The sequence below is a fragment of the Nomascus leucogenys genome, chromosome 4 (assembly GCF_006542625.1).
Source record: "Nomascus leucogenys isolate Asia chromosome 4, Asia_NLE_v1, whole genome shotgun sequence".
Taxonomy (NCBI): Eukaryota; Metazoa; Chordata; class Mammalia; order Primates; family Hylobatidae; genus Nomascus; species Nomascus leucogenys.
Genome location: NC_044384.1, coordinates 112,900,943 through 112,925,502, shown reverse-complemented (window position 1 = coordinate 112,925,502; position 24,560 = coordinate 112,900,943). Strand labels below are relative to the sequence as shown.

Here is a 24,560-nt window from a genome sequence, read left to right as displayed (position 1 = left end):
TTCATAACTGGCCATATAATGTTTTTAAAATAGGTTTAAATTCTTTTCTAGGCAATCATATTATCTATAAATAATGATATATTTCTATCATTTTTAACTCTTGCTTTTATACTTGACTGGATTAACTTCAATTATTTTATTTCCCAACTTTTGTATCATGTGTTCAATTTTCTTAATTACACTGGCTAGTAATTCAAGACTATTATTAAATAATGAGCAATAGCTAAAAAGGTAAATCATCCTTTTCTTATTCTTCACTTTAATGAAAACGTTTCAAGTGGTTTTACTACTAATGATGATATAAGTTAATTTGAGAGTCAGTTTTTTACTAAATTAAGAAAAATATTTTATTTCTTTTTTTTGTCGTTTGGATTCAGTAGAAGAAAATATATTTTATTTCTGTTCTTACTAGAGTTTTGAAAATCAGGCATTCATTGAAATAATTATATGGTTTTTTATCTTTGTCCTATTAATATAGTTTTACTAATATGGTACTATTTTCACATTTTAGGATATGACACATTTGTCATATGACGTACTCAATCTTTTAAATATATTTCTAGATCCTATCTGCATGTATTTTGTTTAAGATTTGTACATCACTATTCAGAAGTATGGAGTATGAAGCATAAAAACTGGCCAAGGTTTTCCTTTTGGTATACTTGAGGTTTTAAAAATCAGCATTATTTAGCTTTTAAAAAAACAATTTATAGGCCAGGTGCGGTGGCTCACATCTGTAATCCCAGCACTTTGGGAGGCCGAGGCAGGCAGATCACCTGAGGTCGGGAGTTCGAGACCAGCCTGACAAACATGGAGAAACCCCATCTCTACTAAAAATACAAAATTAGCCAGGCATGGTGGCACATGCCTGTAATCCCAGCTACTCAGGAGGCTGAGGCAGGACAATCCTTGAACCCGGACTGCAGTCCAGCCTGGGCAACAACAAGAGCAAAACTCTGTCTCAAAAACGAACAAACAAACACACAAACACACACAAAAAACAATTTCTAGACTTTCTGTCTTTTTTCATGCACTAGAGTACTTTAAATAGCATTGGAATTATTTTCTTCCTTGAGAATGTGAAAGAATCTGTTTCTGGAGATGTGAGAAATTAGATTACCTAGTGGTTATCAATTTGGTTGCTTTAAATTTTCAAGGAATCAGCTTTGGAATTTTGTGTCAATTTTACTATTTATTTTCTAATTCATTATGTTTTTATTACTGCAGATCATATGGGGCAAAGAAAAAAAGGTTTTTATCTTATTAATTACTTGCCTAGGTTTCTTTAAGATTATTTTGTTATATTTTTAATTTCTTGAGTTAAATAATTTATGTTCTTTCTATTTAATAATGAGAATATTTAAGTAATGAATTTTCCTTTTATTACAGCTTTGGCTGTATTCCACATGCAGTATTTTCAATACTGTTATTTTCTAGTTTTTTTCTACCAGTCACAGCTTTTTCTCTACCTCTACACTTTTCTTATTTTTCCAGATCTCACGTGGACAGAATTAATGGAATCACAATCTTTGATTTATAGCACACTATCATCACCTTTGGTGCATGAGTGGCCTTCTTTTGTTAATTAGTTAATTAATCAATTGAAACCCCCTAAACTACCACCAAACTATTTTTTGTTTGATCCAAGGTTTACTTAAGAATGACTTTTACATTTTAGGTATTTTTTTTGTTTTTGTTTTTGTTTTTGAGATGGAGTCTCACTGTCGCCCAGGCTGGAGTGCAGTGGCATGATCTCGGCTCACTGCAAGCTCTGCCTCCCTGGTTCACGCCATTCTCCTGCCTCAGCCTCCGGAGTAGCTGGGACTACAGGCGCCCGCCACCACGCCCAGCTAATTCTTTGTATTTTTAGTAGAGACAGGGTTTCACCCTGTTAGCAAGGATGGTCTAGATCTCCTGACCTCGTGATCCGCCTGTCTCAGCCTCCCAAAGTGCTGGGATTCCAAGCGTGAGCCACTGCGCCCGGCCAGGTGTTTGCTTTTATCCTCCTATTTTTTCCATTTCTAGCACTTTCCATATCTGTAAAATAGGATTAATACTAATACCTATCTCATAGGGTTATTGTGAGAATTAAATGAATTAATGCTTATAAAATGCTTAAAACAGTATCTGGAATATAGCTAGTGCTATTTAAGAGTTAGCTATTGTCTTTATTATTATTATGTTAGGTCAAATTTATTTTATATATATATCTGTATTTAGATCTCTCATTGTCTTATTCTTTCCACTTGAATGTCAAGAACTAATAGAAATATAGCAAAGTTTCCCAGTACTAGTGCACTGTTGTCACTTTTTCCTGTTTTTTTCTCCAGTGGTTTTGGTTTTATATATTGAAGTGCTATGCAATCCCAAGCAAATGTATACATAATATTTATACATATAATAATACATAAATATGCACTTATATAGGTGTATATAATTATATCTTATATACTTATATATAGGTTTACATAATTGTATATAATTATATAAATGTATGTATATATAATTATATAAATATATATTTTATAAAGATATATTCATATATTATATGAATATATTTATATGGATTATATTTATATATTTAATATACAAATATATTTTTTATATTTATATATTTGTACATATATATTTATATACTTCGTATAATCTATATTTATATATTTTGTATACATCTATATTCTTTTATAGATTTTATATATTATATTTATGTGTATGAATATATATGTATTTTATACACACACGAATACACACACATTTTTTTTTTTCTTTTTTTGAGACAGGGTTTTGCTCTGTCACCCAGGCTGGAATGCAGTGGCATGTTCGTGGCTCACTGCAGCTTTCACCTCCTGGGCTCAATCAATCCTCCCACCTCAGCCTCCTGAGAAACTGGGACTACAGACATATGCCATCATGTTCAGCTAATTTTTCTTTTTTGTAGAGACGGGGGTCTCACTATGTTGCCTAGGCTGGTCTTGAATTCCTGGCCTCAAGCGGTCCTCCTGTCTCAGCCTCCCAAAGTGTTAGGATTATAGGCATGAGCCACTGCACCCAGCCAATAGTTATATTTTTATTATAGGTTGCACCTTCTTTGTCTTGTCTCAAGCTTTTAACTTTGAATTCAACAAACAAAAAGCACCCTGAATTTGTTGTCATTATTTGCATTTGCCTGATCTACTTTATTAGTTCACTATATATATAATATATAATATATATACACATATATAATATATAATATATACACATATATTTTATATATATATATATTTGTGTGTGTGTATATATACATATATATATGTATATATATATATATTTTAGACAAGGTCTTGCTTGGTCACTCAGGTTGGAAGGCATTGGTGTGAACAGGGCTCACTGCAGCCTTGACCTCCCAGGCTCAAGTGATCCTCTCCCCTCAGCCTCCTGAGTAGCTGGGACCACAGGCATATGCCACCATGCCCAGCTAATTTTTAAAAATCTTTTTGTAGAGGTGGGGTCTTACTATGTTGCTTAGGCTGGTCTTGAACTCCTGGGCTCAAGCCACCCTCCTGCCTTAGCCTCCCAAAGTGCTGAAATTACAGGTGCGAGCCACCATGCCTGGTGGCTTTTAATATTTCTGAGTCGCATTGTTTTAGGTTTGTCATTTGAAAGCACATGGCTGAAGGGTTTTTTTTAATCTATCCTGAGTCCTTTCCTTTTAAAAGATGAATTTTATCCAGTTACATTTATTATTAAAACACGTGTTTGATCTTGCCTCTATTATATTATTTTGTTTTCTGATTTTATGTTTTCTTGTTGCTTCTTTTTTCTTCTACCTTTTGCTGTGAGATCTCTGTTTTTTCTTTTTTTAAAAAAAAAAATTTCCCTCAGCAATTTGGAAAGGATATAGTTTGCTTTCTGTTAAACAAGTTTACAACTTTAAATAACACACTCAGATTTCTCTTTTTCTCAATGTATCATTGACGTGGTTTTTTAACAACAGAGCTTGGCTGTCTACCCTGATTAGATTCGCCAGATGCTTGCCAAAACTCCTCCTCACTTATGCCAAGCTGAGCTTTCCCTCCACAGCCCAGACGAAATGGCTCTGGCTGCCCTTGTTTGTGGCTGTTTAAAAACAAAACTCGTTAACATATTGTCAAACCATCTTTCTCTGAAGCCTACAGAGATTTGGCTCTAGCTGCCAATGGTAAAACAGCAGGCGGGCTGCAAGTTATGGCTCCAGGCCCATTCTGGAACAGGGGTGAGGCAGCATCGGGTAGGGTGGGAGGCCTAGAGGTTTCGAAGTGACAGCCGCAGTGCCTCCCCCTGTGGGCTAACCCCACAGGAGGAGGCAGCATGGAATGGAGGCACATAGCCTTGGATCAAAGTGCCCTTTCTCTCACTCTGCAGTCTAAAGCATTCTCTGTTAGTTGCTCATCTATGGGGTTCTCACCTCCCCAGCAATACAGGCTCTTACTTTCCCTGGTCCAGCAGAGTTTCCACAGGGCTCTTACTTCCCCTGGTCCAGTAAAGTTTCCATGTCTTTTTTTTTTTTAGATGGAGTCTCACTGTATCCCCCAGGCTGGAGTACAGTGGCGTGACCTCAGCTCACTGCAACCTCTGCCTCCCGAGTTCAAGTGATTCTCATGCCTCAACCTCCCAAGTAGCTTGGATTACAGGTGAGTGCCACCACACTCAGCTAACTGTTGTATTTTTAGTAGAGATGGGGTTTTGCCATGTTGGCCAGGCTGGTCTCGAACTCCTGACCTCAGGTGATCCACCTGCCTCGGCCTCCCAAAGTGCTGGGATTACAGGTGTGAGCCACCGTGCCCATCCATCTTCTGCCTTCTTAATCACCCCTCTCCCTGCTTCACCAGCACCTTCCAGAACCCCCTCCAGGGCTGTTCCATCTCTTCCTAGAAGTGCTTGGAAAGATTAGAGCAGCATGCCTGGGAGCCAGATGGGGCAACCCTGGAGGGCCTCACTGCTCCTCCTGGCTTCAACACCTCCCTGTTCTCCACAGTCCAGCTCTATCTGCTTCCTCCAGGGAGACTACCCTGATTGCTCCACCCCTTCTGGCCTCCCATCACCCTGATTGGGTGTTCCTGAGGCCAGGGCTGGGGCCTCCTCCTGTAGCTCCCACATGGCTGAATACACAGAGCTAGATACAAGGAGGGCTTAGAAGACTGATCGAACAAGTAAGTCAAGGCAAAGGACTCTGGAATCTGACTGCTTGGGTTCAAATGCCAGATCTGTGGTTCCTGAGTGGTGGGACCTTGAGCAAGTTACTTAATGTTTCTACAAAGAGTTGTCATAGGGATTAAGCATCATCATGTGTGAACTACAGGGCGCAGCCTCCAGCCTGAAGACATGGACTCAGTGGAGCCAGCACTGTACTATAAGCCAGCATGGTTAACTGCACTGTGACAGCCTGACAGAACACTGATGCTGTGTGCAGGTGGGTGTGTCACCAGAGCTCTGGTGTAGGAGGCTGGTGATCTGGGGCAAATCATTTCCCTTTTGTGGAACAAAGACGAAGGCCTGGACACATGCCCTCCACGAGCCCTTCCTGCTCTCCCTCCATACGTGCCGCGGGTGTTGAGAGTTTGTGAGCTGTTCTCTGCTCTGGGGGTCTGGGGAGCACATTTTCAGCAGAGGCTCTGCCCCAGTTTCTGACCTGACTTTCCAGCTGGAGACCTCCTTTCCCTGCCCTCCCCTCCTCCTCCAGCCGTCCCTGCCACAACCCTGCATCCCCAGGAGGGTACCAGCGCTCCACTGCTGAGTAGGATCATGAAGATGATGAATGTCTCGAACCAGCTGTGCTCCACGATGTGGTAGCAGGTCTTGCGCAACCGCCACCAGACCTTCCCTGGGGCCTGCGTGGTGTCCACCGCACAGCAGGGACAGCGCCGGACACAGCCTGTGGGAGACAGTGAGGGTCAGGCCCAGCTCAGGGCCTGTGAATGCCCACGTCTAATGGCAGAAGGTTGGATGGTTGAAGAGATGACTGAGAGAAAGAGCTATGATGATGTGGGTGGCGAACAGGGCAATATGGTGAGCAGGCCCGTGTGAGCGAGGGCCGTGGGCACCGCCCGTGGGGGCCGCACGCTCTGCAGGCACTCTGTGAGGAGGATGGATGGACTGAGCACCCAGCGAGTGGGTGAACAGCCTGGCGGGTCTGGGCAGGGACAAGGCTGGGCTGGGATAGGTTCCAGCTTGTCCGCTGCTCATCTGGGAAACTGTCCCCCTGGGAAAATGGTAGGAACTCCTGGGCATTCCCTGGGTCTTCTCCATGTTTGTAGTTTCTGAGCCTTGGGAAGGGCAGATCCCTCAATGAGAGCCCCCATGGATGTGTCACATGGAGGGCAAGCTCTCATTTTGTTTTTCTTTTTGAGATGTTTCACTCTTCCTGCCCAGTCTGGAGTGCAATGGTGCAATCTTGGCTCACTGCAACCTCCGCCTCCGGGGTTCAAGAGATTCTCCTGCCTCAGCCTCCTGAGTAGCTGGGATTACAGGTTCCCGCCAGTGCACCCAACTAATTTTTTGTGTTTTTAGTAGAGATGGGGTTTCACCACGTTGGCCAGGCTTGTTTCGAACTCCTGACCTCTGGTGATCCACCCGCCTTGGCCTCACAAAGTGGGAATTACAGGCGTGAGCCACCGCGCCCGGCCAAGTTCTCATTTGATCCCCAGCTATCCTCCATATAGACCGCCAATCCATAAAAGCTATAGATGCCAATCAACATGGCCACGTGTCATCCCTGCCTCAAGGATTTACAGAGGGCCTACTATGTGTCAGGCACCGTGCCAGGGCCTGGTGGTACAGGAGCGAATTAGACCCAGACCCTACTGCTGTTGGGCATACAGTGGTGCTAACACACCACAAACACAGTGTCTCCAGTTCTTGGTGCAGCTGTCCAGCCCAGCACTCCACGGGCAGACACGTCAGGCAGATGGAGGAACCCCCCAGGGTCGCAGAGGAATGGAGGAGGTGGGCAGATATCTAAGGCAGGGTGTTGGTGCCACGTGGCCCTGGGCTCCAAGGAGCTGCTGGTCCTCCTGTCCCCTCTGGGTGGAACTGAGGCTAGGGCAGAGGGCTGCCCGGGCCATTACCTTCGGTGAAGCAGTCCTCTGGTTCCTTGACATCCTGGCCGAGGTCGGGGATCTGCTCCAGGAGCTCAGCGGTGTTGGTCATGTCTGCTGTGCTGCCCTCAGAGCAACTGTCCTCTGGGGTCTATGGACAGGGGTGTGGGACAGGGTGGGAAAGGGTGTGAGTGTGGGCTGAGTAGCAGCCTTTGGCCTCGAGCCCAGAGTCTGCAGGAGCTTGGGGCTCCCTGAAGGGAGGCAGCATCTTCATGATGCACCCTGGCACCTGCACAGAGCCACCTGTTGCCGGTCAGGGCTGGGCCAAGGCTGGACCTTGGGGCTCCCGGGTCTGTGATTCTGGTCTGCTAGAGTCTAAGGCTGGGGTGTGGGGGCTGTGAAAGGGCTCTGGGAAGCCACTGGGGATGGGGACTGCATCTAGCTGGGAGCAAAATAGACATGGGGTAGCAACATGGACACACAGTGGGAAATGGACGCATCGTGGTGGTGTGGCACACACAGTGGAAACAGGCATGTCACATCCAGAACAGAGTCAGAACCAGGATCCCGGGCAACACACAGGCAGCAAGGTCAGACCGCAGAGAACAGGCCAGCAACCCCACCCACACATTTTGCGCAGTTCCCGTGGGTTCTGGTGTGCTGGACAGAGCCCAGAGACTGAGAAGGTGATGGAGCCCTCCACTTCCTGTCCTTGCAAGTCTGCTGCCCTGACCTCAATAACTTGATTATAGGGAGGCTACAGAGAGGCATGTGCATGCAGGTGTGCTCTTGTGAGTGTCTGTGTGTGTCACTTGTGGGTGTGGGTGTAAAGGGGTGTTACAGGGGCCACTGTGGGTACCCTGCCCAATTCCACTGCCTAAGACCAGTGCACCCATTCCCAGCCACTGTGAATGCTAGCTGCTTAGCTGGCCCTCCTCCAGAAAATCATCTGCAGCTGGGGGACTGCTGTCCCGTCCCGAGGGGCGGCCGATGCCCAGCAGCCACTGATACACGAATACAGAAGGCCAGCCCCTAGCCTTGAGTTGGGACAATGCTGTGGTGCAATTCATGCCCCAGAGCTCTACTTGGGACAGGATGAGGCTGACTGCAGCTGGAAAGCCTTTCCGTAGCTTCCTTCCTTGTTTCATCCTGTTTCTCTTTCTCATGGGTTTCTCCTGAGAACACCGCTCAACAAGTCATTTGCACAGGAATCCCTCTGCTTCTAGGGAACGGGACGTAAAGATGGGTACGTCAGGGGAGGAGTGTCAGTGAAGGAAGAAAATCCATCGTTTGCGTCAGGTCAGGTCCAAAGCCCCCATCTCGGCTGCCCCCACCTCACATCATCTCAGGCTCAGGCTCCATTTAGAGAGGGGCTTGTCTGAATTCTTGGGCATGGCAATGCTCCTACGGCTGCCTTCTTTCTTTTCTTTTCCTTTGATGAATCAATCTGTTGATGTCTCAGGGGCTTCTTTTCCGTTTTGAGATCTGTGATGGGAAAGGGGTGCATTCTGGAGCGAAAACAGAGCCTACTGCTCGGAGAAGGTAGATCCTTGGCCAGAGAGGTGAGGCTCAGTCTTTCGTGGTCCCCTGTGGCTTCGAGGGTTCCTTCCCCTCTCCTCCCAGCTCAGTTGGGGGACGAAAGGAGTTGGGTGATGAAGGGGGCAGGCCAGAGGAGAGCAGCATGCTTATTTTTTCTTTAGAAACACTGGAGCTGTCTGAAGTCCATGGGGCTGTCATGTGAGAGGACACGTTCTCAGGTCCTACTGCAGGTGAGACGAGGGAGTCCCTTTCCCGGGAAAACCCCAGCCTGTGTCTCCCTTATATGGGCTCCCCCATGAACTGATTTGAAGAAAGGAAGACTTATAAAATTCATTCAAAGGTTAACATCCGTGTGAGAGAGCCGCTTCTCTCACATGGCATTCTGCCTCTCTCCTGTGTCTTCCTGTCCCCACATGCCTTCACAGCTCAGACCATCAAGGGGAGAACCGTGATCTTCACAGTCAGGAAGATGACTCCAGTAGTGCTCCAAAAACTGACCATGCTTGCAAAGCTCACAAGGGCCTACCTCACAAAAGAGGAAAAGGCACATGTGCTGGATGGAGTGAGGTCAGGCTGCAGGACAGTGGCCACCACGCACTCTGAACACGTGCCCTCCACCTTCCGTGGGCTAGATGTGAGTGAGGCTGGGCGGCTTAGTCAGCAATGCCACAGGCCTTTTGCTCAGGGGTTGCGAACTCCAGTGCTTACAGAATCAGGCGGGTAACCTGTTCACCATGGTGGCCAGGCTGATCTCGAACTCCTGACCTCAAGTGATCCACCTGCCTCGGCCTCCCAAAGTATTAAAATTACAGGCGTGAGCCACCATGCCCAGCCTCCTGAAGTCTTTTTTGGATGGGGAGATTCACAGGACAAACATTTGCCAAACAGGACCAAAACACAGGGATGGAGTATGTGGAGAGGGTGAACATGTGGAGGTAGTGGGTTAGTCCTGCATCAGAGTTTGGGACCAGAATTTCCAAAATTTCCCGTTGGCCCTGGGCCCTGTACCATCTCTCCCCTGTCACGACAGGGATGCCCACCCTCCCCTCTGCAGACTGGCCTTCCACGCTGCCTATGACAGTGGCTGTGGCTCCCAACAGCAAATGCAGGCGTGCACCTCTCACAGCCTGGCTCTGACCCAAGCAGCGGCGCCCAGCTGGCTTCAGGGACAAAGGCGTGCATTACCTCACCGCACCCTGGGGCCTGGGGTTCCGCTTTCCGCTGCTGCCGCCAGTTGGCCTGAGATGCACTGGCCTCAGCCTCAGAGGAGGCAGTCGCTGACACCTGGCTCCAGGTCCTGGAATCCGGAGGGGCCTCTGGGCCACCGGACACAGGCTGGGATTCCTGCTGAAAAGACCCCAGCCTATGAGCTGAGTCCACACACCCAGCCAGAGGGTCTCCAGGGCCCTGACCCTGGGGGTTTCAGACTCTGCCCATGCATCTGGGGCACTGCCTCCAGCTGTCTTCATGGGGCCTCCATTTCACTGAAGACCCCTCCCTCAGGGGGCCTGAGCAGGCAGGTGGGAGGCTTCTGGCAGATCCAGGCAAAGGGCCTAGAGACAGAGGAAGCCCCTGGCCAGCCTGGCATAACTCCCCCTCCCCAGACTCCCTGGAAGGGTGCAGCTGGGCCAGGATGTCCAGCTCACAAATGCTGGCCACTGTACTTAGGAAGGTCACACTGACTTCCCTCATGAATCCCCGTGGCACTCCCAGCTTGTACACACACACACACACACACACACACACACACACACACACACCCCAGGGAGCCAGAGTCGATGGGCTCAAGAGAACGAACAGAGAAGGGAAAGGAGAGACAGCTGGAATTCCCCTCCTGTGTTGGAGATCACTGGAAACTGTGGTCCTGGCAACACCAACACTCCCTCTCCCTGAGCAGCCATTGCCACTGCCCCGAAACCTGACTTGAAAGGGTGGCCTCTGGGACCACAGGGAGGCAGGAGGATGTGAAACCAAGCCCAGAGCCTTAGATCAAGTTCCACACATGGGGAGCGGCTGGCTGCTCTCCACAGCCAGGCCCACCCAGTGCAGGCCCAGAGGAAGCAGCCAAGATGGGCCTGACTCAACAGGGAGAACACTCCTGGGGGCTTGACCTAAAGCCCTGAGGAGAAGCCATCTGAGCCTGGCTCAGGCCAGGGGAAAACAGAGGGGAGGGGAGGGGAGGGGAGGGGAGGGGAGGGCCCTGCCTGCTTTGTGCAGACTCTGGTCCCAAGTGTTAAAAATAACAGGTTGGGAGATAAGATAGTGCTGTCCCTGACACCTCAGTCTTAGGGATGCTTATTTTTAAATCTCAGAATGAGCCCTGGGTGTGGGAGGAGGGGAAGGGGCAGTCTGGAGGTCAGAAAACCATACTTCTCTTTCGCCAAGACACTCTACCTTGCCAGTCCTGGAGGGGGGACAATGGTCAGTGTGGGAACTGGGGCCTAGAGGCTCTGTTCTAAACTCATGAGGAACACCCAGCAAGTCTCTCTTGCCATGCCTCAGTTTTCCTGTCTGTACAATGAATTCCCCATGCCCAGCCAGGGCATGAGTGGTGGATAGCAGCCCCTCCCCAGGTCAGCTTCTGGACTGAGTTAGGAAGAGAGGGTTGAGGGTTGGTCTCAGCACCCCTCTGAGAGGCTGGCTGTTGGGGGGAGGGCCTGCCTTCTACCCCTACCCACTCCCAAGGTAGTCTGGCAGGGGAAGCTGCTTTGAGTGAGGCTGGGTGGCCCGGACAGCAGAGCTCTGGGCCCTGTATGTGTAGGTGCCTCATACATGCAGGGGTGACGGCCCACCTGCTTGCTGGACTCCTCCTCCGTGCCCAGGCTGTTCTCCTCATCCTCTTCTTGGTCATCTGTGTCTGACTCGGCCACAGCGATGGGTACACACACGGGCTCTGGATCCCTGGGGGTGCCCTGGCCTGGTTGCTCGCCTTCCTCAAACCGTGTTTCCTTGCGGGTGGGAGGCGCCTTCTCCGTCTCTGGGGGTGGCGGGGAGTAGGGGGTGGCAATGCAGCTGGGCAGCTGGCCCTGGGCGGCAAGGGCTGCGGGCTTCTGAGGCCGCTGCCGCAGGAGACCACAGCAGAAATCCCAGGTGGTCCGCTTGACAAAGCGCAGGCCCCTCTGGATGCGGGCCAGGGCCAGCTGGAGGTTGTTCATCTCTCTGTCCTCATCAGGGGCTGTGAGGTTGTCTGCACTGAAGGAGCTGAGCAGCAAGGCCAGGAAGAGATTCAGGACCTGTCGAGATAATGGGTCAGGCTCACCAAGGCACTGTGCCATGCCAAGCCATCCAGTCCCAGTTCTATGATGGGGAAACTGAGGCCCAGAGACCTTTAAGACTACCTGTGACAAACAGCTCCGAGGCTCAAATCCAGGGCCCTGAGCCCTCATCCTAACCCCTCATTTTGTTGAATATGGAAGGTTTGGCTATAAAAGAAAATACAAATTCGAATCCCTCTGTCCAAGGGCCCAGACGCAGTCTGAATTGAGGATGTCGTGTCCTGGCTCAGGTTCAGTGGGAGAACTATGCGTGCATTCAGTGTCAAAGCGAGGGGCTAGCCCAAAGTCACACACATTGAGCTCTGTCTTGGCACCAGTGGCTTCTACATACAAGGCTTCTTCTCCCTTTACCTCTTCCTGCTGCCTTAGGAGTAGTGAGGGGCAGTGGGGTCAGGATGGGCACAGGTCTCCTTCCTGGGAAGTGTGAGTCCAGGGACGAGACAGAATCCCACCGAGAAGCTACACAGAGCTTTTGGGACTTTGTTGGAAAAAGGAGGAACAGTGACCTGCCTCTGAGTTCCCCACTGAAGCCAGCTTGGTGCTCAGAGGCCTGGGGCTGCTGCTGTAGGGCACATACTACCTGAGGCCCAAGTCTGCCACACTTTCCAGGTGAGGGACGCTGGGACTGGGCAGAGAAAGGTGCAATAGCTGGAAAAGAGGTCAGGAAGGCACAGGCAGCCCTCAGGCACTTGGACTAACCAGGGGGTCAGGCCATGGAGAGCTGACCGTGTCTAGGCTGCGAGGGGTGCTAGGAAGGGTGCTGTGTGAAGGTCAAGGCCTTGCTATGCTGCAGGGAGCCAGGGGAGGGTGCAGTGTCGGAGGTTCCACAGGGCGCAGTATTTTATTGAGGTCTATCGTCAGGGCTTAGGGACTTGAGACTTCTTAAGGGGGTTTGCATAACCCTCTGCCTTTGGATGGTTCTGGAGAATTGCTTGTCGTTAAGCCCTCCTACAAGTGTGAAGCTTTAGCTTTTGTTTAAAAAGAAGGCCTTTGCTGTGTGACAAGCGGCTGGGCTTGTGTCCATTTCCCAGTCTCTTGGAGGGTCAGTTAAGATGGCTGTGGGCTGATTCCCACATGCATGGGTCAGACCGGCCCATGGCTCACCAGGCCGCCAGGCTGCCATGGGCTTGGTGTCTCCTCCCTCCCAGCGCCTTTACGGCAGGGTGGTGTGTGAGGGTGGGTGCACAGTTCTTTTTGGAAATCCACTCTGAGACTCTGTTCCGGTTTCTCAAGAGCCTCTAAAACACACCTCTACCAGGGACCCCATACCTATCAGCAAGGTGGGAATGAGAATTCTGATAAAAGTGGCCTCAGAAACATGCCTTTGGCTTAAAAGTAATACATATTCATGTGGACAGTACAGAAGGTGAAGAGGTAGGCTCTCCCATACTATCTCTACAGAGAGATGATCACTTTTGACACTTGGCAGCTTTCTTTGTCATCACTAGGGGGTAGGGCATGTGATACCATTCTGAGCTGCCATCTACACCGACCTCTGGCCTGGCCCCTGGCCTTTGTCCACAAGGACCCAGGCATGGCCACCTCCATTCCCAGGAAGGATGCCCACTGGATCCTTCCCCCACAGCCTCACTCACACCAAGCCCTGCATCCCCCAACCTCCAGGAGTCCTGGGTCTAGGCTGGGAGTAGGGCAGGGGGTGTGGGTACCTGGGCAGCCATGCCCACCCACACAGGAGTCTAGGGTCTTCCCTGTCGCTGGCTTCAGAAGTTCAGCTTCTTCCAGTGCTTTCCCCATCAATCGTGCTGCTGCTGCTCCCAGCCCTGCCTGATCATCACTTCCCATTTCAATGGCAATCTTGCTTCCTCCCACGCCCGGCAGCGGCCCAGTTCCTTAGGCGGCCGGGGAGGGGGCTGCGTGGGCTGGCATTAGCTCCCTCCTCCAGCAGCCTCTAATTTTCTCATCCACAGGCAGATCTGCTGGGAAATCGCAGGGCTCTGTGTGTGAGGGGTGGCTCAGCCTGGACCTGGGCTGAGTGCTTGACAATTCTCATTCTCCCCAGAACAGACAGTCTGGCAGGCCCTGGGGTTGGGATGGGCTGAGCAACCCTCCACCCCAAGGGATAGCTAGTTTGGGGGGACATAAGGGGGAGTTGGGGGCCAGCCAAGGAGCAGGGTTCTAGTGGCACTGTGCACTGATGCCCTGGCTCCTCTCTCTCTGGGCTCTGCACTCCTCTGGCCTCTGAGCTCATGGGCTGGTGGCAGACTGCTGCCAAATTGGCCTGTCCTGTCCTGGCCTGGATAAGGCACATGGGAGAAGAGAGCAGACAGGTTCGGGGAAAGGCTCTGGAATCTATGGCCCATAGTACTTGCCCCACAGCAGCCTGAAAAGTGAATGTAAAACCTCTCTGTGAGCTGATGTGACTGCACTGCCCATGACAGCAGAGACATACAGCTACAGGTGGGAGCCAGACAATGCAGGCAGGCTTCTTGAGCATGTGTGGGCCAACTGTGTACCCAAGAAGGTGGCTTCATGTCCACAGTGGACACGGATTGCTGCCTGAACCACTGACTGACCCCAACTTTGCCTCTTCCTAAGGCACCTTCTCTGGTATTTAAATTTTGGCTTTTCTCAGTTCCAGAATTCCCCACATTGTAAAGACACAAGACAAGATACACCTGCCCAAGGACAGACAGGTACCCACAGGAGCAAAGGTGTGGGCCCCTCATGATGGGACAGCAGAGACTCCTACCACGCTACTCAGGGTGACATATAAAGCTCCTATGGGCCCCACCTTACCTGGACCACCACCTGTCTGCACCTGTGCTTTGCTCATCCTGCTCCTTCCCTCTTCAGCATTGCCTGTTTATCAGGTCAGCTCCAAAATGTCTTCCAGGAAGATTTCCTTGATTTTCCTAGCTGAATGGGAACAGTACCATGGTCTCCTCCTTAATGGTTCTGATCACTCTGACTAGTCTGAGAGTTATTTCAGGCCTGTTTGAACTCTCCACCTCCCCAATAATCTCTTAAGCTGGTGAGTGATGTCAGGGCTGGCACTAGACCTCATTTGCCTCTGTATGCCCAACAGCATGTGGCACAATGTTTTCCATGCAACAAGGGCTTAGAAAGTGTTTAAGATACATTGAAATACCATGTGATAATTCATTGATAGTGTATGACAGTAAAATAATGGGTAGATGAACAGATAATGAATGAAAACAAAATGAGTAAATAATGAATAAATAGGTAAGTAAGTGGGTAAATGAATGAATGAGCAAAATGCAGTGAAGAGGCCAGGCACAGTGGCTCACACCTGTAATCCCAGCACTTTGGGAGGCCAAGGTTGGCAGATCATCTGAGGTCAGGAGTTTGAGACCAGACCAGCCAACGTGGTGAAACCTCGTCTCTACTAAAAATACAAAAAATTAGTCAGGCGTGGTGCACACCTGTGATCCCAGCTACTCGGGAGGGTGAGGCAGGAGAATCACCTGAACCTGTGAGGCAGAGGTTGCAGTGGGTCGAGATGGCGCCATTGCACTCCAGCCTGGGTGACAAGAGTGAAACTCAGTCTCAAAAAAAAAAAAAAAAATGCGGTGAAGAGTGAGTGAATGGATGGATAGGTCAATGAGTAAGTAGACAACTGGATAGATAGATGAGTAGATAGATGGAATTGGTGAATGAGTGAATGGTGAGTTGATAGATGGGAGGTGGGTGAATGAGTAGAGGAGTGAATGGTTGGGTGAGTGGACAGACGGGTGATGGATGAAGGGAGGGATGGATGGTTGTGTAAGTGAATGGGTGGGTGCATAGATGAATGGGCATATGGATGCATAAGTGTGTGAATAGAGGTTGATGAATAGGTGACTGATAAGCAGATTAATGAATGGATGAGTGAATGAGTAAAAGGGAGTTGGATGAATGACAAGGTGAATGAGTGGATAAATGGATGGGTGGCTTGGTAACTGGGGAAGGATCTACTGATCCTTCCGGTTGCTGGAGTGGTGAACAGATGGATGGGTGCGTTGATTGGTGGGTGGGTGATTGATAAGTGATGATCAATAGACAGATGGCTGTATGAGCATATAGGTGCAAGAATAAATGCATACATCGAATACATGGTTTGTTGATAAGTACATAGATGGATGTAAGTGAGTGCATGGGGGGGTGGATGAAATAAATGAGTGAGTAGTTAGATGGAAATGTGGGCAAATGAATAGACGGATGGATGGATGGGTAGATGGACTGATAGAAGGGTAGGTAAATGGATAATTGGATGGGTGGGTAGCTGGGTAGATGAGTGGATGGTGTGTGTGCGTGTATGTGTGTGAGGCCCTTGGCCAACTTACCACAAGGTTGCCAATGACCATAACAAGCAAGAAGACCAGCAGGCATAATGACTGCCCAGACACCTCCATGCAGTCCCACATGGTCTCGATCCACTCTCCACAGAGGATGCGGAAGATGATGAGGAAGGCATGGAAGAAGTCCATCATGTGCCAGCGAGGCAGCAGGCCTGAGTCGCTGTCCCTCAGCTCCGAGTAATTCTTGCCAAAGAGCTGCATGCCCACCACAGCAAAGATGAACACGATGATGGCTAGCACCAGCGTCAGGTTCCCCAGTGCCCCCACTGAGTTCCCGATGATCTTGATGAGTGTGTTCAGGGTGGGCCACGATTTGGCCAGCTTGAAGACCCGCAGCTGGGGAAGGAGGAAGAGGAGGGGACCTTGTGAGAGGCTCTGGCTCCTGCTGCACATGGGCACCCTCACTCTCTCTAGCTCCTGCCTGAAAGCCCAGGGAGCCCTTGGAGGGCACTGACACCCATTTTTCCCCCCATTTCTCCCAAAGCACCCACTACTGTTTCTCTCCAAAGCCTGAGGGCAGCTTCACTGGGCACTGCTCTGGGAGTCAGGTCAACAGCTCCAGCTTCACCTCCCCAACTCAGCCCTTCTCTTTGTCCCCACACCAGCCTCCTCTCTGCCTTGGCCTCACTTCCAGGAACTGCCCACTAGATTCTCCCAACAGGGAGTGTCCTTGCTCTTTCACACCTGTCCTCATCAGGTATCCTTTGGGACAGCTCAAACCATCTCTGACTCGTCACCTCTGCCTCTCAGTCATCACAGAGAAAGGGGGGAAGGTGCTTAACACTGAATGTTTACGTGCCAGGCCTTGGGCTTAGAATGGATGAACTCAATCAGAACTCCCAATAACCACGAGGTTGGCACCAGTATTATCTCATTTGACAGAAGAAGCTGCCAACCCTCACAGGTGGAGTAACTTGTCTAAGTCCCTTGGTTCACAGCAGTTGAGTCAGGATTAGAACCCACAGCCTTGGCTTTCCCTCCTGCCCCCGCCATCCTGCCTTCCTACACACTCCCCCCGCTCCACTCCCATCCACTGTATGTGCAACAACCCACGGTGCTCAGGACCTCCTCCAGGAAGCCTTCCCTGACTATACCTCGCGCCCCATGTCTGGACATCTCAAGCATTTCAACCTCCAAGTGTGGTCCACAGACCAGCAGCTTTGACATCACCTCAGACCGACTGAATCAGCATCTACATTTTAATAGGATCCCCAGGTGATTTGTGTGTGCATTAATATTTTAAAGATGCTGATTCAGAAACCAGCAGGCAGAACCTCAGATGAGCAGTTAGCAGCCCAGCTCCCTCTGTTATCTGCCATGTGGCTGTGGGAAATTCGTCTCATCTCTCTGAGTCTCTTCATGTGTGAAATGGAAATGTAGTAATACCAGCCCCACTTCTGGATCCTGTGAGGGCTAAAGGGGTCACTGTGGACCACAAAGGGCTTTGCAAATCATCAGGATGGCCACCACAATTGCTCCTCTGGAGGAATGTCTCCTGCCTTGCCTGCCTCTGTACCCCCCACATCACCAGCACTAGGCCAGGCATCCAGGGGTACCTAGCAAATGGCTGTTGGGTGAAGGCATGACAGATCAAAGTAGGGATGACCAAGTGATGACCTCAGATTGGGTTGTGCCGAGCCCTCCACCCCCACCACCATCCCCCATGCGGTGGGTCCAGCCAGGTACCAGGCGGAAGGAGCGCAGCACCGACAAGTTGCTCATGCGGGACAGGCCCAGCTCCATGAGGCTAAGGATGACGATGATGCTGTCGAAGATGTTCCAGCCCTGTTGGAAGTAGTAGTAGGGGTCGAGGGCAATGATCTTGAAGGTCATCTCTGCTGTGAAAATCCCTGTGAAGACCTGAGGAGGGAGCGGGAATTGTTTGGGATGGAAAGAACCCCTGGCCAGCAGGGGCACCTGCCTCCTGACTCTTGCTGTGGTAGGGGCTCCCCCAGAGCTGCCAGCTCTGATTGGGCCCAGGCTCCCAGTAGGGGTTTGCTTGGCCATGGCCCAGCCCCTTGGGGACAGCTCTCTTCTCCAGCCTGCTCTCCCAGCCCTTGCAGCTGCTCACCAAGCATACCAGGCACACCAGCTTGGCCTTTGGGAATGGCCTGGGCCCTTCGCAGGCTCCGCAGAGACTCACAGCTCTAGGGGGCACCTGCGATGGACAGTGACATGACCTAGCACTAGACTTCTGATCCGTGTGTCCACAGGAAAGGCTTTCACCCGTCACATGCCAAATCCACGCATCAACACGATGCTCATGGCTCCCCTCACCCAGGGCCTCTGTCCTTGCTGTTCCAGCTCCTCAGGAGCCCCTTCCTCCTCATCTGCCTGCTGGACTCTGCCCACTGTGATAATCAGCAGCCACTGCTTCCCGAGGGCTACGTGTCAAGTGCTGGTCACAACACTTTGCACATGTTGTTTCTTTTGATTCATCCAACAACCCCATGAGGAAGTATCATTGCCTGCAGTTTATAGGTAAGGAAACTGAGGCACTGAGAGGTTAAGTAACTTGTCTGGGATCGTGTAGCTATTAAGTTTGAGAATGAGGAGAGGAACCTAGTGCTGCTCTTCAGAATTTAGGGAAACTTCCTTTCTCTTCTGGAAACATTCCTGAGTGGGCAGAGGCTGAGCTCTGCCTGGTTCATTGACTTACGAGTCCTGAGCTGCCCAGCCTTGGCTGGCAGAACCCTGTGGTCAAGAATCCCATGGTGCAGTGGACCAGAGAGCCGTGCCAGCTGCCCTGCAGTGTGCCAATTGATGGGAGCCTGGTTCCCAGAGGAGAGAATGTTCTGTGATGGTGTGGATGGCAGAAGTCAGGGTCCTGTATGCAAGGCCTCTTGACCATGCTGAGGAGTTGGGGGGCTGTCCTGAGGGCAGTGAGGAGGCACTCAGGGTCTTTTGGAGGGGAGGGCTAAAGCCAGAGGGCCAGAGTACCCCTGAGAACAGTGTCAGACCTGCAGCAGTTGTGAGGAGGTGGGGGTCAAAGACGGGCATGGCTGAGTCACCTCACTGGGGTTGGCAATCAGGTGGGGAGGCCACTCTGGTCTGGGCACCCGCCCTGACGGGGCTCTGTGCTAGAAGGAGAGGCATTTGCTGGTCACCCCAGTGCCATCTTGTCACCATCAGCTCAGAAGAGGCCCTGTGGAGGTGGTCTGGAGGGCAGCGGGATGCTGTTGGCTCAGAGAGAGGCACCGGGAGGGCAGGTGGGTGGGCTCCTCAGCACTGCCACACAGGGCACCACCCACCAGCCCAGCCCTCCTGACTTCAGGGGTCCCTTTAGTGCTTGTGCCCAGAGGGAACTGCTCCTCCATCAGCCGGGTCTTGGGAAAGGGAGGGACCCTGAAATCCTCCAGCCTCAGTTTGCATTCCTCACACATAGAGAGACAGCCTTGAGACCTGCTTCTCTCCCCAGCACCCAAACCTGCTTTCGTGACTTTTCCAACCCCCAGCCCCATTGCCTGTTGCTCTCCTGTTCCAGCCACGCCTGTTCCTTGCTGTTTCCTCCTCGGCGCCTTTGCACTTGCTGCTCCCTTTCCCTGGGTCATGCCTTTCCCCAGCCGCATAACTCACTCCCTTCAGAGCCACCTGATCCATGGGCGTCCTGGTAACTTTAAATGTGCCTCCCTCCCACCACATTCCTTATCCCCCATCCTTGCTTCGTTTTCCTCTGCTTCACACCACCATCTAACAGCTATTTGTTTATCGAGCCTCTTCTGTTTAGAAGATAAGTTGTGTGATGGCAGGGACCTTTCCCTACTGTACCTGGAATGGTGCCCAGCCCATAGGTGGTCCTCTAGTATCTGTTGAATAGATGTACAAACGTTTGAGCCTTTGGCTTTCTGTGCGCCATGTCTTGCCTGTTCCGTGCTGCTCTGCTTGACTTCCAGGAGCCTTCCCTACCCAGCCTGAGACACACACAGCTGTGCTTAGAGCCCTCACTCAGCAGCACAGCCTGCACCACTTTGCTGAGAGCTCCTACAGCTGGGGCCCGGGTAACGCCTCCCTTGGACCCCCACTTTTGGTCTTCTCCAGCACTGCCGGGGTGCACCAGGGTGGGTCTGACACCCATGAGTGCCGACACTCATTTCTAGAGAATGGAGCTCAGGAAAAGCCCTGCACCTCACTTTGTGCAGGCTCCCAGCTGTTTTGGTGGTGAGATGGCAGTGACCAGGTGGAGCTAGGACTCAGGAAAAAAGAGACAGGAGAGGCTCTTGGGAAATGCCCTTCGGGGAAATGATGAAAGAATTTTCAAGGATCAACAGCATCACCTGGAAGCTCTTTGAAAATGCAGAATCTTGCAAGGCCCCAGACCTGCTGAATTAGAATCTACATTTTGACCAGATTCCTGGGATTCGAAGTTCAAGTGCTGTTTTTGACCACGAGCTCTCAAACTTGGTGCACTCTGTAATCACCTAGGGAGCTTTAAAAATACGGATGCCTGGGTCGCATCCAAGAGTTTCTAGTTACATTGGACTGGAGTGGAGCCCAGGTATGGGGATTTAAAAAAAAAAAAAAAAAAACAACTTCCCAGGTGATTCTAATGTGCAGCTAAGCTTGAGAAGTACATACATTTTGGTAACAGACCTCTTCCTTCCACAGGCTCATACCAGGCTTTCTAAGGCCATGTGATCAAAGCTTGATGGTTTAAGATATGCAGAGAATGGTGGCCAGGCCCGGGTTCCAGAGCAGGGGCCGCCTCTGTGTGATCTTGGGCCAGTTTCTTCATCTCTTTGAGCCTTGAGTGTCCTCATATATAAAATGGGGATAATAATAACTCCATAGGAGGTTTCTAGGAGTTACAGCTAATGGCTGTAAAGTGGATACTCCATATGAGAGGGCAATTATTGTTACTGTCAGCAGCATTTATTATGATTGCTAAGAGTGGCCAAGAGCTCCAGACCCAGGCAGGGGCTGCCTTCAGATATAAACAACTCTGCATGTTTTATAGGCTCACTAAGATCTGGCAGATAGAGGTTCTGAGCATGGTGACCCACTTCCCCTAACTCCTGGCAGGAGGTTCACTGAGCAATGAGTGCAAATGGCCGCTTTCCAGGAATTGGGGGAACTTATGGGGAACCCCAAATTCTCTTTGACCTTGGCATATGACTTTAATGGGACCATACTCCATGCACTGTAAACCCGTATTTAAAACATAATACCTTGTGAACATCCTTCCATGCCAAGTAAACACAATCTACAGTATCATTTTCTTTTTCTTCTTTTTTTTTTTTTTTACATTTGTGGCACATTCCACTGTACAGATGTGCTATAACTGGTTTAGCCATTTCCCTGTGATAGTCATTCCTTTTTCCCTATTAAAAACATTGCCACAATAAATATCCTTTTACGTGCTTGTTTTAAAACAATTTGTCTAATTCTTTTCTTAGGAAAGATTTCTGGAGATGAAATTGTGTAGTCAATGAACGTTTTTAGATTCTGACACATAGTGCTAAATGATCCTCGGAGAAAGGTTTTAACCAATTCCACGAGCTGCATGTGAGTAACTGCTTCCCTTTAACTATGCTAATACTGGGTATTCCATTCCCATGACCTTTTCTCATCCAACAGGATGCTCTTGTTTTATTGGACATTTCTTTTTATTTTGTACTTCTTATTTGGTGAAATTTCCAGTTCATATCCTTTGCTCTTAATTGTTCTATTAAGGTGTTTGCTTTTTTATATGGTTTATAAACATACTTTATATATTAAGGATATTACCCTTTTGTCTATTAGTACTATTTGTATTGTCACAATTTTCCTGATTTGTCATTTACCTTTATTGTATTTGTTTACATTTTAAAATATTTCAGGATATACACTTTAAGTATAGGATAATAAAATGATTACCTGTGCACCCACCACCAAACTCTAATGAATATTAACATTATGCCATATTTGTTTCAAATCTTCTTTTCTTTTTCCTTACCAAAAAAAAAAAAAAAAAGCAAATACTTAAATAGCATTTGATGTATGCCAGGCACTGTTCTAGTGTTTTACATATATTAAATCATTTAACCCTCACAATAACCCTAAGTGATATGTAATGTTTATTATCCCCATTTTACAGATAGGGAAACTGAGATACAAAGGAGTTAAACCAGTAATTCAAATGATGGCTTCTACTATGAATTCTTACCCATCATGTGCCATCACAGATAAACCAGGAGCCACCTATAGTACTATATTCATTCCAAGGTAATCACTATCCCAAATTTGATGTTTATCATTTCTACACATTTTTACATTTTTAATGTATATAACAACAACACATAGTATTTTTGTATTCTTTTAACTTTATGTAAATAGGCTATACTTTATATATTCTCTTTTATTCTTAACATCGTGTTTTTTATTCTTTGTTCCTTTTATTCTTAACATCATGTTTGAGATTTATTGACACATTTATATGTATTCATTCTAATCGTGTACAGTATTTCATTGTGTGAGTACACCACAATTTATCCACTTTATAAAATTAATGGACATTTATGTTGATTCCAATTTCCCCTATGACTAAAAGTACTGTAAAGAACTTTCTTATACATGTTTCCTTGTACAGATGTGTGAGACTTTCTTAAGAATATATATATATATCTGGAATTGTTGAGTTGTAGGGTGCACAGTTTATATCTGTGATTTACCAGATATTGTTCAATTGCTCCCCAAAATGATTGTACCAAATCCACACTCTTACAAGCTGTGAGTTCCCACTGTTCCACAACCCTGTCAGCACATGGAAGTCTATTTTTTATTCTGTTAGGGTAAAAAATAGTATTTCAATGTTGCTTTAATTTCCATTCCTCTGTTTCTCTTCATTTGTTTATAACCATCTGAATTACCTCTTGTGATTTGCTTCTCATTTCCTTTGTCCATTGTTGTGGTTGTATTTTTATCATTTTATCACTATCCCTCTTTTCCTATTGATGTGTAAATCTTCAATATTGCCTGGATTCCATGTATTTCTGGTTAAATACTAATCATAATATCAATTTCCAGTTTGTGGTAGTGAGTTCACTTAGTTTGTAACATCCCTTGTTGTACAGAGATTATAAATTTTAACAATTTATAATTTAGCAGTATTTTCTTTCATGATATAAGCTTTTTGGATGGTTGAAGGCCTTCCCAACCCCAAGATCTTAAAGCTTTTTTGCTTGTTTTTATTCTAAAAACTTTAAAGTTTTGCTTTATCACATTTAGGTGTTAAGTCCAATTCCCCTGCATCTAATTTATGAATATGATGTGATGTAGGGATCTAAATTGATTTTCTTCCACGCAGATAACCATTCTCCCAGCATCATTTATTAAACAGTCCAATCCTTTTCCTACTGATTATTTTATTTTATTTTATTTTTTGAGACAGGGTCCCACTGTATCGCCCAGTCTGGAGTATGGTGGCGCGATCTCGGTTCACTGCAACCTCCACCTCCCAAGTTCAAGCGATTCTCCTGCTTCAGCCTCCTGAGTAGCCGGGACTACAGGTGCATGCCACCAAATCCAGCTAATTTTTGTATTTTTAGTAGAGACAGGCTTTCACCATGTCAGCCAGGCTGGTCTCGAATTCCTGACCTCAGGTGATCTGCCCACCTTGGCTAGCCTCCCAAAGTGCTGAGATTACAGGCATGAGCCACCACATCCAGCCTTTTCCTACTGATTTATAATGCCATCTCTGTTATTTATCAAGTCACCAAATATGGATTGTTCTATTTCTGTGGTCTCAATTCTGTAGCACAATCTGTTTTTCCATCCCTGCACCAATACTATAATATTTTTAGCTTTATAAGATATCTTAACATACTATGGTAAATTCTCTACCTTAGTCCTTAATTTATCTTGATCTGCTTTACTTTTCCATATGAGTCTTAGGATTATCTTGTCAAGTTCCATTAAAAAAAAGTATTGAGATTTTGACTGGAATTATATTGAACTTATAGGTTAATTTGGGAAGAATTTGTATCTCTACAATATTCATACTTTCATTCATGAAAATGGTACATCTCTCCACTTTTATGTCTTCTTTTATGTTTTTTGGCAGTTTCATAATTTTTTCATATGAAATTTGCATATCTTTTGTTCTATTTATAGCTAAATTTCTCATAGTTCTTATTGTGATCATAAGTGATAACTTTAAAAATTTATTTTCTCCAATTGATTGTTGATGGTGACTAGGAACACTATTTGGAATACTGAGGCTGTACCCACTAATATTGTTGAACTCTCGTATTAGTTCTAACAGCCTCTCTGTAGATTTCCTAAAATGATCTAAATAGACAACAACATAATCTGGAAAATAATGTCAGATATGTCTTTCTTCTTTCTTCTATGTCTTCTCTTCATCTCTCTATATTACGTTCTGGGCAACTTTATTA

The 24,560-nt window shown here is 48.1% G+C and overlaps 1 protein-coding gene and 1 long non-coding RNA gene across 11 annotated transcripts in view; one reads left to right on the top strand and one right to left on the bottom strand.

The window, feature by feature from the left end:
• Nucleotides 1-24,560, bottom strand: part of SCN5A (sodium voltage-gated channel alpha subunit 5) — a 101,349-nt gene that overhangs the window by 21,346 nt on the left and 55,443 nt on the right. For 4 of the 10 annotated variants that reach the window (XM_030812108.1, XM_030812107.1, XM_030812102.1 and 1 more), the window contains 6 exons: nt 17,875-18,048; nt 16,174-16,524; nt 11,387-11,827; nt 9,780-9,938; nt 7,086-7,206; nt 5,739-5,893 (listed from right to left, as the gene is read on the bottom strand). In XM_030812108.1, the coding sequence (XP_030667968.1) occupies nt 5,739-5,893; nt 7,086-7,206; nt 9,780-9,938; nt 11,387-11,827; nt 16,174-16,524; nt 17,875-18,048 (1,401 nt within the window). Of the gene's footprint in view, nt 1-5,738; nt 5,894-7,085; nt 7,207-9,779; nt 9,942-11,386; nt 11,828-16,173; nt 16,525-17,874; nt 18,049-24,560 lie in introns of all 10 variants that reach the window. The other 6 variants (XM_030812101.1, XM_030812106.1, XM_030812100.1 and 3 more) reach the window with 2 other exon arrangements.
• On the top strand, nt 4,614-23,591 carry LOC115834810. Its single transcript, XR_004029790.1, has 5 exons — nt 4,614-4,652; nt 5,321-5,431; nt 21,582-21,690; nt 22,262-22,389; nt 23,555-23,591. It is a non-coding gene; the product is annotated as an uncharacterized LOC115834810 (long non-coding RNA).